General features: G+C 36.4%; 1 protein-coding gene across 6 annotated transcripts in view; it reads right to left on the bottom strand.

Annotated features, from left to right (window-relative positions):
* KYNU (kynureninase) overlaps positions 1 to 15321 on the bottom strand; it is a 190407-nt gene that overhangs the window by 113522 nt on the left and 61564 nt on the right. For all 6 annotated transcript variants that reach the window (XM_054549344.2, XM_054549343.2, XM_054549342.2 and 3 more), the window contains 2 exons: positions 10933 to 11053; positions 1757 to 1839 (listed from right to left, as the gene is read on the bottom strand). In XM_054549344.2, the coding sequence (XP_054405319.1) occupies positions 1757 to 1839; positions 10933 to 11053 (204 nt within the window). The remainder of the gene's footprint in view (positions 1 to 1756; positions 1840 to 10932; positions 11054 to 15321) is intronic.

Genomic DNA, 15321 nt, shown 5'->3' with positions numbered 1-15321 from the left:
TTATAGAATAATTTACTCTTCAAATATGTTACAGAATTTGGCTCTTTTCATGGTCAGGTGATTAGCAGGGTAAAGCAGTTGGCTTTTTATTTTTTTGCCATTGGGGGATTAGGATTTGGTTTACTTTTTTTTTTCTTTTTTTGAGAAAGGCAATTACAACTTGTCTATCTGTGAGCCAACTCCCCAGATATTATTATCATCTCCTTTGGCATTCTATTTTGTCCTCTGTGGTTTAGACTTTGTAATTTTTTTTTCTATTCCATTCAGAATTCTTTGGTGAGGTTTTAGAAAAAAGAGTAGTTACATGCATGTGTTCAGTCCTAAATCAACTGGAAAATTATACCTCTTTGGTAATGTGATTAATTTTATATTTCTTTGTATTTTACTTATGTATGTACATTAATTTTGGATTTCTTTGCATCTTCCTTTATTGACAGTCCATGAGGATAAGGAAGGTGAGTGTTCTTATTCGTTTTTTGTTTTTTTTTTGAGACAGGGTGTCACCCTGTCATCCAGGCTGAAGAACAGTGGCATAATTTGGGCTCACTGCAGCCTCAACCTCCCAGGCTCAAGCTAACCTCCCACCTCAGCCTCTCAAGTATCTGGGACTACAGGTGTGCCACCATGCTTGGCTAATTTTTAAAATTTTCTTGTAGTGATGGGATCTCACCATGTTGGCCAGGCTGGTCTCGAACTCCTGAGCTCAAGCAATCCACCCACCTCAGACTGTCAAAGTGCTGGGATTATAGGTGTGTGTCACTATGCCCAGCCTTTATTCACTTTTATGTCCTCAGAGCTCCCACAAGTCATGACATACAGCAAAGAATCAATAATTACTTTTTAAATAAACAAGATACTCTCCAGATTTTAATGATTTGCCAATTGCCATAGTTTTTTCTATGCATAAGTCCAGCTTTCCCCACTCCATTTCCCTTCCAGCCATGTTGATTTTCTCTCTAATTACTGGTCAAGATTCAAATGGCATGAAGCAATAAAGATATTTTTACGTTTGCTTATAAGAGAATAAGCTTTCAAAAAGGATTTGAAAACTTGAGTTTTCCCTAAGTCCTTAAAATAGTTCCAAATAGCACCACTCCAATTACCAAAATATCATTAATTTTTTTGTTCAGTACCTTAAATTTTAAACAATGCTGAATATTTAAGCCAATTAAATAAATTTTTTCTAAATGTTAACACATTTACCATCTAAAACTATCTTAAATACACCGATAGTATATATAACTCTCTTTAGGATAGCACATTTTAGACTAAAAACAGCATCAGCTATGTCATTTTCAGTAACATGAAGCTAAAATTTAAATAGATCACCAAAGATTAAATTGAAATGAGCAAAAACATGATTGGTGTTTTACACCTTTAGCATGTGAAAATGTTCATTATATCAAATAGTTAAATAATAGAAAATTCATTTCAGTTGATTTTTATGACATTTATTCAATTATAAATTAATACAATGTATGTGTTTTTCGTAGGTGTGATAAATATTACATTTAAAGTATGAAAGAAAAAAATAACATATATTTTATTTTTATATAAATAACCTTGTTATGCTCACCATAGCAATCTTTGAGTTAACAAATTTAAGTTGAAAGTGTACTTCCTTTTTACTATTATAGATTAAAATAGAAAAACATGATGTTCTTCAATAAGATTTTGACTTTATGAGCCTGTGTTTGTAACTAAATGATAATATCTTTACAATTCATTTGGAAAAACTTCAGTGTTTTGTACTTACCTACAATGTCCTTCATAAGGCCTACAATACTCTCATCTCCTGTAATCCAAGGACGCTTCCCCACTTCATGACCATAGGCTGCTCTGAAATTGAAAACAGACATAAACATTTCTTAGCTTTTATGTGCATGTGTGTGATTATTTCAAATATCAGCTTTAGCAAATAAACATTTCTATGTGGACCTTTCTATGTGTTAGTAATTATATAAAATCAGGCTTTTTTTAAAACAAAATATATAATACTTGGGATTAATGTCTTTTAACTTCTCTTTTTAAATTTCTTTCGTTTTCTTTTTGTGAGGAATGGGGGAGATTGTTCATATGTTATTTTAATATTTTGCTATATTCTAGAGTCTAATTTTTTTTGGTCTCAGTTATTTTGGAATTTTTAAGATTATTTGAACACTACTTTTATACCTGTAGAATGTAGTATCTATACTAAAACTTACATACAATTTTGTAAGGCTGGAGACTAAAATGATTATAAATTGACATTTAAAATATAGCTATAATCTGTAAATTTAATAGAAGTATATAGAATATGATTATACTCATGATACCATTTTATAGGTGAATAACAAAATTTATGAATAATCAAAGCCAACACCACTTGGTTTGACATATTTGCTAGCAATTTCATCTGTCACATTCCAGCTCAATTTTATTATTCAAGTAAGTATCCTAGGAGGCATAGTAGAAAAATGCAAAATACATAGAGTACTTCAACTTTCAAGAAATTTCCATGAAATGAAGAAGGAAAATACACTTGAAAAACATAGAAGAAATTAAAACAGAGGATTAAGGTGAAGTGCCTCTGAGTGCTGTTACATTGTTGTATCTTATGATGCTCTGAATGTGATAGTTCTGTAAGCAGATGGGGGTCTCCAGGGATTATAACATTTAATAAAGTTGAACCATCAGCCTGTTTTACAGCCTCCTGCCCTATCACCAGTTTTTTACCCAAGCCTGGCGTGTAATGCTGTCACCTTGTTGGTTGGGGCAAGCTTCTGACAGACCCCAGCAACTCATAGAGGAGCCTGAGTGAATTTCCTGATTACCATGCTAAAGTCTCCACCCTAGGGAGGAGCTATAGCTTTATTACCCATAACATGCGATTTACACACTGGCATGATTACTCACTGCATCTCCGCAACTGGGACTCTTCCTCTACATGCGATGATGCACCTTCTCCCCTATCACCCAATAAAACTTCCCTGTCACTTTCCCTCTGGGAGACACTGCTCTTGTGAAAACTCCCAATGTCCTCCTTATTTATGCCAAGTAATCAAACTTCTATTGATCAAAACCTACTCTATTTTTTTTTACTACAGAGAAATAGTTTATTCTAAATCTTATTTTAGAATTAAGCAATATTTTAAAACTTATTTCATAATAAATATTGCAAAGATGATTTCACAATTAAAAAGATAAATATTAAATATTTGAGCCTGCTATATATTCCTCTGACTTTTTTTTTTATTATACTTTAAGTTCTGGGATACATGTGCAGAATGTGCAGGTTCGTTGCATAAGTATACATGTGCCATGGTGGTTTGATGCACCCATCAACCCGTCACCTACATTAAGTATTTCTCCTAATGCTCTCCCTCCCTTAGCCCCTCACCCCCCGACAGGCCCCAGTGTGTGATGTTCCCCTCCCTGAGTCCATGTGTTCTCATTGTTCAACTCCCACTTATGAGTGAGAACATGCGGTGCTTGGTTTTCTGTTCCTGGGTTAGTTAGCTGAGAATGATGTTTCCAGCATCATCCATGTCTCCAGAAAGACCTTTGTTACTCACCACATGAATAAAGCCCATTTTTTCTGGGTAATAGTTCTTAATTCTTTAGGAATCCAAAAGTTTGTCAGCTTGAAAGAAAGGAATGAAAATCTGCTTTTTGTATGGTACCAACCTGGGTTGAATCTGTGTCAGTAAACTGGTGCTGGTGGGCTGGTACTCCCTAAGAGGGGTGGTAAGACCAGAGGACTAGAGCACTGTTTTTCCTCTTTTGCAGATTTCCAAGGTATAAATGCTCCCATCATGGGTGATTTCATACTACCAACAGAAATTCTGAGTATTTAATAATTGGCTTTTGACATCTGGTATAAGCCAGCTCCAGGTCAGTACTGGTCATGAGACCACATTTATTGGAAGCTACAGGGCTTCATTTTCCACATTTGTACAAGTAAATGGGTAACAATATGGACCTTAAAGGATTCCCATGAGAAATAAATGAGATAACATGTGAAAGAGATGGTTACATAGTACCCTGTTTCTGAGTCTTCTTTCCTAATGTAAATCTAATGCTAAAACTCCCTTCATCAGCATGTGGTATAGAACACAATTTTTAAACTAACATTTCTATTACCATATAAACTAAGATGAAGGAAGAGGACTTTCTTTGAGGATAAACATAGACTGCTAAGAACTAAGGATGGAAGAGAGGGGCAATTGTTAGTTATTATTATTCATATTATTATTAGATAGCCTGCAGCTTGCCTCTTTCTTGATTTCTAATATAAATGCTAAAGACAAAAATCATTATCATTAAATGGTAGTTAAAGGCAGATACTTGGATCCTTTTTTATTTTAATCACATAGAGCTCCATGGCCTTTGCTGATAGCACAATACATCTTATTACATTTAGGTAGTAAAATTCTATGTTCTGCCTCAGAGAATTTATATCTCAGAATATTATGCCACCTACTCCTCACTCTGGTAGACACAGTGGTAATAATCTTTAAGGATATGTTTCTTCCTGCAATGCCTTTGGCATCTCCCTCCCTTTAAAATACCACACAGAGTCTGCTTCTTCATTTTGTTAGCCCACTAGCCTGGGGTAGTGAAATGTATTTAGAAAGTGTTACCCAAATAAACCCAAGGTAAAGTGGCCTGTCATTAGAAAGAGTTGATGTAGATTAAAGTGCAGTTATAAACATCAGTATTAAAGTTAAGGAAAAATATTATATTGTTCAAACAAAACTACTTAAAATAGCTGCAGCATAGATGTAATCTTCTTTTACAAATGCTGGAAAGGAAAAGAGCATGGGAGAGAGTTAACTCACTGCCACAGAATAAATCATTGCTATAAGTGGGTGTTTTCTGAGACATCTACTAGGAGTATTTACTCACAAAATTAGAATTGCAGGATGTAAAATTAGGAAGTTAATAGAAACTTGGATCCTCTTTTAAGTAGGACCATGCTGTAACCATCCCACAAAATGAAAAATGGCCCTGTTTTTAGAAAGCTTCCTTCCATAAGTAAATAATTACGATTTCACAGCCTGCCTTCATTACATTATATTTTTTTTTCCATGACCCAATTGATGATTAGCCAATAAAGATGTTGAGAGGCCAGGGACTGAGGGTCACACCTGTAATCCCAGCATTTTGGGAGTCCAAGGTGGGTTGATCCCTTGAGCCCAGGTGTTTGAGACCAGCCTGGGCAACATATAGGGAGACACCGTCTCTACAAAATTAAAGAAAAAATTAACCAGGTTTGGTGGCCTGTGCCTACAGTCGTAGCTACTTAGGAGACTGAGGTGGGAGGATAGCCTGGGCCTGAGAGTTTAAGGCTGCAGTGAGCTATGATCACGCCACTGCACTCCAGCCTGGGCAACAGAGTGACACCCTGACTCCAAAAAAAGAATGTTAATTAGAAAAACAAAAACAAATAAAGATGTTGTGAAAAATCTTTGTAACATGCCATTCTATGTATTTTCTTATGCTCTCTTATTCAAACACTATTGCTTTTAAAAGAAGAAATGCTTAAATTAAATGAGACTAGAGGGGTGTGAAGGAGGCATCTACATCTCTCTGGCATGTTTTATCAGTGTCCTGTCAGCACACACACACTGCCATGTAAAGTAAACTCTGTTGTTTATTCCTGATATTTAATTCAAAGGGACATTTTTATCTTTAAATAATCTTACCTAAACTGTCAGAGTTCTTAGAAGAATCCCTGTAGAGACAAAACTGTAGTAGGTTTTTGCTCTTATGATTTGACAATGTAAATGACCTAAAATATTGTGATTCTATTTTAGGAACATAATACCCATTTCCTAGCTTACAATATGCTCTTTAGGACTGATATATCCTTCTGTTCTAGCTGAATTGTGGCATTATGATTATTAACCAATGTTATTCTCCATTAAATAATCCAGGTCATTAGTAAATATTTAATATTGACTGTTATTCCCAAATACTTTATGCCCATTGCCTACTCATTCCAACAGACCCATAGATTTCAGGCATATTGTTGCTTCTTCTTGTTACAAAACCTTTTTGCTTATAATTATTAAGTATCAAATAAATATAATCACCCAAAAAGTTTTATATTTCAGAATACTGGAATTGCCTAAATATTGCCATTTTGCAAAACAAATATATTCTTCGGTGTGTTATTAATCTACTTTAGAAATCCCATAGAGTTGAAAATGAAAATGCAAAATAATGGTAATAGAATTTTAAAACTAACACAGAGGTAAAAGCTTCTAAGAAAACTATTTTCACAGTTTTCCTCAAGTGTACGTTTTAGAAATCATTTGGTTCTACTGTCATCTGAATGTGTCCCCTTCAAATTCTTATGTTAAAATTTGATCTGCCAATGTGACAGTATTAAGAGGTAGAGTCTTTAGGAGGTGATTCAGTCATAAGGGTAGAGCCCTCATGAATGGGATTAGTACCCTTATAAAACAGGTGGGAGGCAGGTGTTTGCTTCTTCTGCCACATGAGGATGCAGCAAGAAGCACCATCTTGGAAGCAGAGAGCAGACCTTACCAGACACTAAGTTGGCCAGCACCTTGATCTTGGACTTCCCAGCTTCCAGAATTATAAGAATATTCATTTCTCTTCTCTATAAATTATCCAGACTCAGGTATTTTGTATAGCAGCGGGAACAAACTAAGACAGATCCTAAAATATTTCTAGTTGTACCTCTATTCTTGGCTTTTCCTTAGTATAAGAAATCAAAGATAGTAGCCTTATGAATTATAAAATCAGGCTGCATTATGACAAAAAATCGTTTATTCAATACTTAGGTGTGGTAGGCAGTATGTCTGCAATAGGCCATAAAACTGGAGAAGATGGAATCCATGAGCCAAATGGCATTTCCTACTTTACGGTACTTGGATGGACAGAGATTTGACATCTATATGCCTGTGAAAAATCTTGCTTTGTTGAAGCACTCTAATTTTTATGTTACTGTTAAGATTATAATTTTTTTTTGGGACTGGGTCTGAGTCTGTTGCCCAGGCTAGAGTGCAGTGTCACAGTCTCAGTCACTGCAAACCCCCACCTTCCAGGCTCAAGCGATCCTCCCACCTCAACCTCACAAATAGCTGGGACTACAGCCATGTGCCACTACATCCAGCTAAATTTCTTTTGTATATTTTGTAGAGACAGGGTTTTACCATGTTGCCCAAGCTGGTCTCAAACTCCTGAGCTCAAGTGATCTGCCTGCCTTGGCTTCCCAAAGTCCTGGGGTTACAGCCTTGAACCACCGCACCTGGTCAAGATTATACATTTTTAACATTATCTTTTTCAACTAAGCAACTACTTTCAATGTGCATTATAGTATTTAATAAATGTGTAATCCTCTTTGATTCAGCGATTCCCATAATCTTCCATTGGTCAAGAAGAAAGGGAGTCACTGACCTGGCTTGAGTATCAGCCAAGAAGTAGAGCAGAAGTGGCATAGAGGGAGGCAAAGAGGAAGAAGTGATCAGATAAAACTTACCACAATAATGGGAGGCCCTGGATGTAAAGGCAACTGAACACATGCAGGGTTTGATTTTAATACAAAAACACAAGGCAACAGTCAGAATGAAAACTGAAGAGACCAACAGACCACTGAAGTGGCATGAAGACTACATGTATGCATGTATACATACACATATATATGTATGTATACATACACGTATATATGTATGTACACATACACGTATATATGTATGTACACACACATATACATGTATGTGTGTACACACGCATGTATGCATGTATGTATGTATACACACCTGTATACATACATACATGTATATATGTATTTGCTGTATGTATGTATGTATGTATGTATTTGCTGTATGTATGTATGTATGTCTTGCTGTAGCCCAGGCTGGAGTGCAGTGGCACAAACACAGCTTACTGCAGCCTTGACCTTCTGGGTGCAAGTGATCCTCTCACCTCAGCCTCTCAAGTGGCTTGGACTACAGGCATTCACCACCATGCCCAGCTAATTTTTGTATTTTTTGTAGAGTTGAGATCTCACAATGTTGCCCAGGTTGGTCTGGAACTACTGGGCTTTTGTGATCCACCTGCCTCAGCCTCCCAAAGTGCTGGGATTACAGATGGTAGCCACTGCATCCATCCCTTTGTTGCTCAGGCAGGTTTTAATTCCTGGGCTAAAGTGACCCACATTGGCCTCCCAAAGTGCCAGGAATACAGCCATGAGCCACCATGCCTGGTCTGACTACTTTGAACACATCTGAACAAAGAGCAGCCACAGAAAGAAATTTATCTAAACTTAAGCAAAGCTTCCTAAAAATACAGCTGCCACTGACCCATCCTCAGAGGTAGATGGACCTTAGCCCCTGGAGGTACAAATTCAGCTGCCATTCATCTCCTCTTGGGAGCTTCCAGCTAGGAAGGATACTGCCCATTAGCATCATGATGAAAAAGCCCAGTAGAAACTTTTATATTTTTCCATTGAAGCTCTAAAACTCTTCCCTTTAGTCAAGCTGGTATATAAACCCTTACCTATGGCTGTTCATCAAACTACCCCTTGTAGAATTCTTGTATCTGAGTGTGAAATAAACTTTTCTCCTGTTAACCTGTCTGTTGTCAATTAATTGGCAGGCCCTCAATCACTTTGACCTAAGTACTCATTTGGTAGAGAAAAAGTTTCCTCCCAACAGAACTTCAGCTGGAAAACATCAGAAGTGAGATTTTAAGCTAAATATTTGGGAGGTAAGAAATAATAATCAGCAAACACTTTTGGGATCAAAAACGATGGGTGAGGTAGGAAGAAGAGGCATGTGATCAGGCATCCCAAACACCACTGACATTTATGGGCAGGGCCATGATGTCTGAGTCACTACAGCTTAAAACAAGAAGACTAAAATAAACAAAGCGAGGATGGAATAGATGTCCATTTGCTTAGAAGTCTTCTTTAATTCACTGTACATTGCCTGAAGCATTAAAATATACAAACTTTCTGAATCATCTGTCTAATGAAAACTCAGTAAGAAGGTTTAATTAAAGTGATGAAATTTTCCATTATCACAAGGTGAAATATAAAAGACGAAACAATAGAAGAGCATGAGGTGCTTTCCTGAAATGCAACTTTAAAGCCTTGAAAATAATCAACCAGTTTCTTATTTAAGTAGGATGACCATAAGGATATGAATAGAATAGCAGGGCAGAATATATTTTAAATGCTTAGGGGATAAAAATTCACAACCTTGCTGAATGAATATCCAAGAGGCAAGGACACTCTATAAAGTTCAAATTCATTCAATCTAATTATCTGCCCTCTCTTACATTAAGGCCAAAAATGAATATTAACCATTTTTATTAACTATGACCCCCATTCATTAAATACTAAAACCTGCTAGAGCAAATGTGGTGGTATGTATTTTGCAAATTATGCATAAAATTTATGCAGATAAAGTTATAACATGATTAATAAATTATATAAACTTCTATCATTCTTACATCAAGTTGTGAAATTACATTCTTAATCACTAAAATTAAGAACTTCACAGTGTTATCTAATAGCCATAGTTGTAATCATTTACACAGTGTAAGCTAAACATTATTTATTTATTTATTTTATTGAAACAGAGTCACCCAGGCTGGAGTGCGGTGGTGCAATCTCTGCTCACTGCAACATCTGCCTCCCGGGTTCAAGCAATTCTCTTGCCTAAGCCTCCTGAATAGCTGGGATTACAGGCACCTGCCACCATGCCAGGCTAATTTTTATATTTTTAGTAGAGACGAGGTTTCACCATGTTGGTCAGGCTGGTCTCGAACTCTTGAGCTCAGGAGATCCATCCACGTCGTTTCCCAAAGTGCTGGGATTACAGGCGTGAGCCACCATTCTCGGCCTAATTTTTGTATTTTTTTAGTAGAGATGAGGTTTCGCCACATTGGCCAGGCTGGTCTCAAACTCTTGACCTCAAGTGATCTGCCCACCTCGGCCTCCCAAAGTGTTACAATTACAGGCATGAGCCACTGTGACTGGCCTACTAAACTTTACAGAATGGATATTATTCCCAATTTGAAAACCAGTAGCATGAAGAATGAAGAAAGGTAAAGAATGTATTCTGAGTTTCTATGACAGCCAAATGTTTTTCCTCTGAAATTCTATTTGGTTTGGTTTCATCTTTCTGAAATGTTTTCCTAACTGTCAAGTTTGGCTTATCTTCATATTGATTTTTCAGTTTCAAATAATTAGAAAATATTTAAAAAATATTTCTGGTTATCATAAAAGTAAGTGTTGATAATTTAGCCTAATCATGAAGAAATTAAGCTTTGGAACATTAACTCCTCTGTTAGTTATTAAAGAAATAAAATACAATGATTACATGTGGTTTAGAGATGTCAACACAGGAGAGGAACTTAAATGTTTAAATATTGTAAAAGTTTTAGTCCTGATTCTGCCACTAACTTGCTATGTCACCTTATTCTGATCCTCAGTTATTTCATCAATCAAATGAGACTACTGAGCAGCTAAGGTTTCTCTGTAGCCATGGATTCCCTCTCTATGGATTCAACCAACTGTGGATCAAAAATATTTGGGGAAAAAAAATGGATGGCTGCATATATACTAAACATGTACAGACTTTTTTTCTCATCACTATTCCCTGAACAATACAATATAACAGCTATTTACGTAACATTTATACTGTATTAGGTATTATACGTAATCTAGAAATTATTTAAAGTATATGGCATAGGCCTAGGTTCTTTGGAAATACGATGCCATTTGTATATAAGGGACTTGACCATTGTGGATTTTGGAATGATAGGGAGGCCCTGGAACTAATCCTCCACAGATACCAAGGGATGACTGTACTAGGATTCCATTACACATCTTTCCAAATATTAGACAACCTAATGTGATTTTGTAAATTTTTGTATGAGATGTAGAGTAGTAGCTTTTAAAATAATACTTACATTTTGGCCCACTTATCTAGTTCTTCTTCAAGATATGTTTTAACCATTTTTGGTTGAAGGCCAAGAGAATTTCCCAAGAAATAGATGGCATTTTCATCTTTATTCACTAATGATAAATCAACTGAAACAGAAGAAATGTCAAAAAAAATGCTTTTTCAGTATGGTATTGTTAAGCCAGTACAAATAATTAATACAATCAACTCTAAGAAGGATAAAAATTAAAAATTACTCCCAAGGATGACATCAGGTCCTCTAAAAAATAATTAACTTTTGCATTTACATTTAAAAATATAATTTAAACCTATAGAGGCTATTATGAGGATCTCTCATATTTACTGTGCTCCATGAGGAAATCTAAATTAGCAACTACTTCCAATCATGAATTGCCAAAGCATTAGAAAAGAGTTAAAAACAAATGTTTTTAATTAGGAAATACATCAGCCTATCTAATTGTATAAGAAGATTACCAGAATTTAGTCAAGTACTAACACTGTACTAATTTGTGTTGTAGACATAGCAATTTTTAAAAAAAATGCAAATAATTATTTACATAACTAAAGTAGATGTACTGGATTTATGCGTTTTTTTCATTCTATATCCATACACACGTACACATAGTACTAACACACGTATAGGCAAAGATTGTTTTCTATATCTACTTCTTATTCATATAAATCAAACTTTGATGATTTTTATCCTATAGTTTACCCACTGCAAACAAACCAATCCATGTGCTTAAGACGTAGTCCAGAAAGTCACAAGTTTACAATCACAATTGTAAACTACTGAGTTTTCTCTTATATCTTAGGGAAAAAGCTTCTTGTTTATATTTCACTGGAATCATTAAGTACTATATTGGTCTTTACTTCAGACTACTTAATTAAACCTTTAAAGGCTTTTTAAAGACATACCATCCATTTCAACCTGATCCCTTTTATAGGTATTGTTTTCCATTGGCATCTTTTAAGCCTGACCAGTAAAAGATATGTACATATTGTTTACACATGTGTGCCAGAAGAGTCCTCTTGGTTAAGGTATCCATTATTTCCTGGACCTAGGATTAGATATGCCTCCCCATTTCCCATCCTCAAGGTTATCATGTTAGCCAGGCACAGTGGCCCATGCCTGTAATCCCAGCACTTTTGGAGGCAAAATTGGGAGGATCGCTTGAGCCCAGGAGTTCAAGACAAGCCTGGGCAACATAGTGAGATGCCATCTCTATTTAATTTTTTTTTTAAATAAAATTTATCACATTAATGGTTCTTGTCACATTGGACATTACTGATAATCTCCTCATAGCTTGAGTCCAAGTTTAGTGCCTTTGGGATATCCACAGTTTTCATGGCTCCTACGCTTTCTCTACACAACCCTTGAGAATATGGGGGCTCTAGGTTCATCCATCGTTCCCAGTCCTTCAGTGCCAGCTGCTGACTCTTGCACAACTCAATGTCATGTGGATTCTGTTGGACATCTTGTTTAGTATTTAATGCTTATGAAGTGGGAGAGGGTCCCCTTTCTGAAGCATTTATTGTATTTACCTTTTTTTCCTAAAGGCAAGTCAGGATTAATGTACACCAGTCAATCCTGTTCTTTAGGATTATTTTCTGTCTCCTGTACTGACAACTTTTTTAGCATATTGTGGGTTTAGTGCTATGCTAAAACATTTATTGTAGAAATTGTGATATTATTACATTTTTCTTTAAAGTAGGTATTGCCAATTAGGGCATACATTTTTTGCAGTTTCTCAATGGTCCTCTTGGTTTTCTCTCTCACTTCAATGGCCTTTTCACAAAGGCCTTGGAGCTTACTAGAACTTTCCTTTTCAAAGTGAACTGCTTGATTAACACATGTCCTGTTAGTAAATCCCAAAATTTTGGTTAAGTCACAATGCTTCAAGACCGCAGTTCACTCTTCTTGTAGTTATTGCTTTCCAACTCTTTCTTTTAGTGCCTTTGCTTCTTATTCCTTGGAAAGTCTTCCTCCATTGAATTTAGCCTGATCTTATTAGGGGGAGGAAAAGAGGGGTAAGGTGTCTCAATTTCTTCCTCTTAATCTGTACTGTCCAGATCTACTCTGAGAAAACACTGAGAGGTGTCATGATCTGGGGATCCTGTGGGTTCATGTTCAGATCAGATCATTTGCTGCATTTGTTCTGTTAATACCCAGCAGGCAGGATCTTTAACCAGTACCCTTGTTTTAAGCAAGGCAAGGCAAACTTTTTCTGTAAAAAGCCAGAAAGTAAATATTTCAGGCTTTCCAGGCCATACGGTCTCTGCTGCAATTCCTTCTTTTTGTTATGATAGGATAAAAAAAGCCACAGATAATTACAAAATAAATGTGGCAGTGATCCTAAAAACTTTATTCCAAAAAGAAGGCAGAGATTTTTGAGCCTTGTCTTAGGGTCACACTTCAAATTCTGGCACAGATTGGGCATGTTGAAAGAGTTCATCAGTTCCCCCTATCAGCCAAGTCTCCACATTCAGTAAATCCTCCTTAAGCTGGGAATACTTGCTTCATGTAATAAGCCCCACTAGTTTACTAGGGCTTCTAGAACTAAGGCTTCTGGGTAGCTTAAACATAAATTTATTGTCTTACAATTTTGCAGGCTCTAAGAACAAAGTCAAGTGTTGGCAAGGTTGATTCCTTTCAAGCACTGTGACAGAAGACTATGTTCTAGGCCTCTCTGCTTGACTAATAGATGGCCATCTCTTGAGTGTTTGGCATTCTCCCAGTATGCCTGTGTATTTCCCGATTTCCCCCTTTTATAAGAACATCACAACATATTGAATTAGGGCCCACTCTAATGATCTCATTTTAACTTGATTATTTTTGTAAGGACAGTATTAGGCACAGGTGGTTAGGCTGTCAACACATGGATTTTTAGGGAACAGAATTCAATCCATAGCACTCTGCTTAAAGGTTCACTTGACTTCAAACTTGTTTACAAGCTCAAGAGTTTCAGCTTTTAACAAGCAGGGCTTGCTCCAGTTAGTCCTTAAGTCAACAGTGTTAGAGCCATTCTTCTGGAATGCTCCTTTCTTTGAAAAGGCTACAGTATGATTGCCATAAAGCTCATGGTTCTGAAAACTCACTTGATTGCTTGAGGAGCATTTTAGTGCCTGTGGACCTTGTGAGCTTACTCTTTTAGTTTATATGAAGTTTAACCTAGGAACTAGTTTCAAAATATCAATATCACTTCATATTTAAATCTTCTCCCCAACCCTAGCTCATGCTTGACTTAAGTTCAGGAAACTGCAGTTTGGAACAAAGAATGTGTCTATTAACAATTTATTTTCTTGTTCCTCACTGCTGCTGCTTCTAATTCCTCTGATGGAGTGGAAAAAGGAAGGCAAGAAAATCTTAGTCCAGCTTTGGTGCTTTTTGGTTAGCTCTTTCCCTTATGAAGTATTTTTTGTGAGTTCATTAAAATATTTCAGTGAAATATTCAGTGAGAAGGAGTTTCCACTGGAGACCTCCAATCTCCAGTTTCCTGAAGTAGTTAATGAATACTTAAGCTGATGTCTCACGATCTGCTCACTACCACCACTTCCCACCTCATACAATATATTTCTAGAATATTTATGCAAAAATTACCACAACCCAACAAGCAGACTTCTCAGGTATGACCCTTTTGCAGTATATTTTTGTTATAGGAGTTATTAAGAAATTATTTTAGGCAGATAGAGATGAAAAGGGGTCCTTGGGAAGTTTTTGTTTCTTTTAAAGCAGCTCCAGAAATGTTTCTTGTCTAACAGGAAAGCCCTGGCTCTTACTCTTAGAGCCTGCAGGCAAGCTTTAATATACAAATGAAGGCAATTAGAAACTGGGTCCACCAAACATGGTGATTTCTATTTTCTTCCTCTTGTCCCCACATGTGCCTGGCAACGTGGCCACCCTCACATATCTCCACAACTGGTCTCTAGCACAGTCAGAACACACACAACATTTATTGATAAAGTTCACCATCTTACCTGGACATAGTTCATGTTGCCCCAAGATAATGACAATAATAACATCAAAGAGCACTGATCACAGATTACTATTACAGATATAATAATGAAAAAGTTTGAAATATTGTGAAAATTGCCAAAATGTGCCACAGAAACATAAAGTGAGCACATGCTCTTGGAAAAATGATGCCTATAGACTTGCTGGAATTGGAGTTGCCACTAACCTTTAATTTGTAAAAAATGCAGTATCTGTGAAGCACTCTAAAGAAAAACGCAGAGCTCCCCAGGTATGGGCAGTTTTCCAATCAGGAAAACAGGTGAGGTGCTCAAGATGGCTGACTAGAGGTAGCTAGTGTATGCTGCTCTCATGGAGAGAAAACAAAGTGCTGAGTAAATGCTACGTCTTCAAGTAGATCATCTAAGAGGTCATGTTGGGATT

Source organism: Pongo abelii, chromosome 11, assembly GCF_028885655.2.
Source record: "Pongo abelii isolate AG06213 chromosome 11, NHGRI_mPonAbe1-v2.0_pri, whole genome shotgun sequence".
Taxonomy (NCBI): Eukaryota; Metazoa; Chordata; class Mammalia; order Primates; family Hominidae; genus Pongo; species Pongo abelii.
This window is presented reverse-complemented; position numbering and strand designations above follow the sequence as displayed.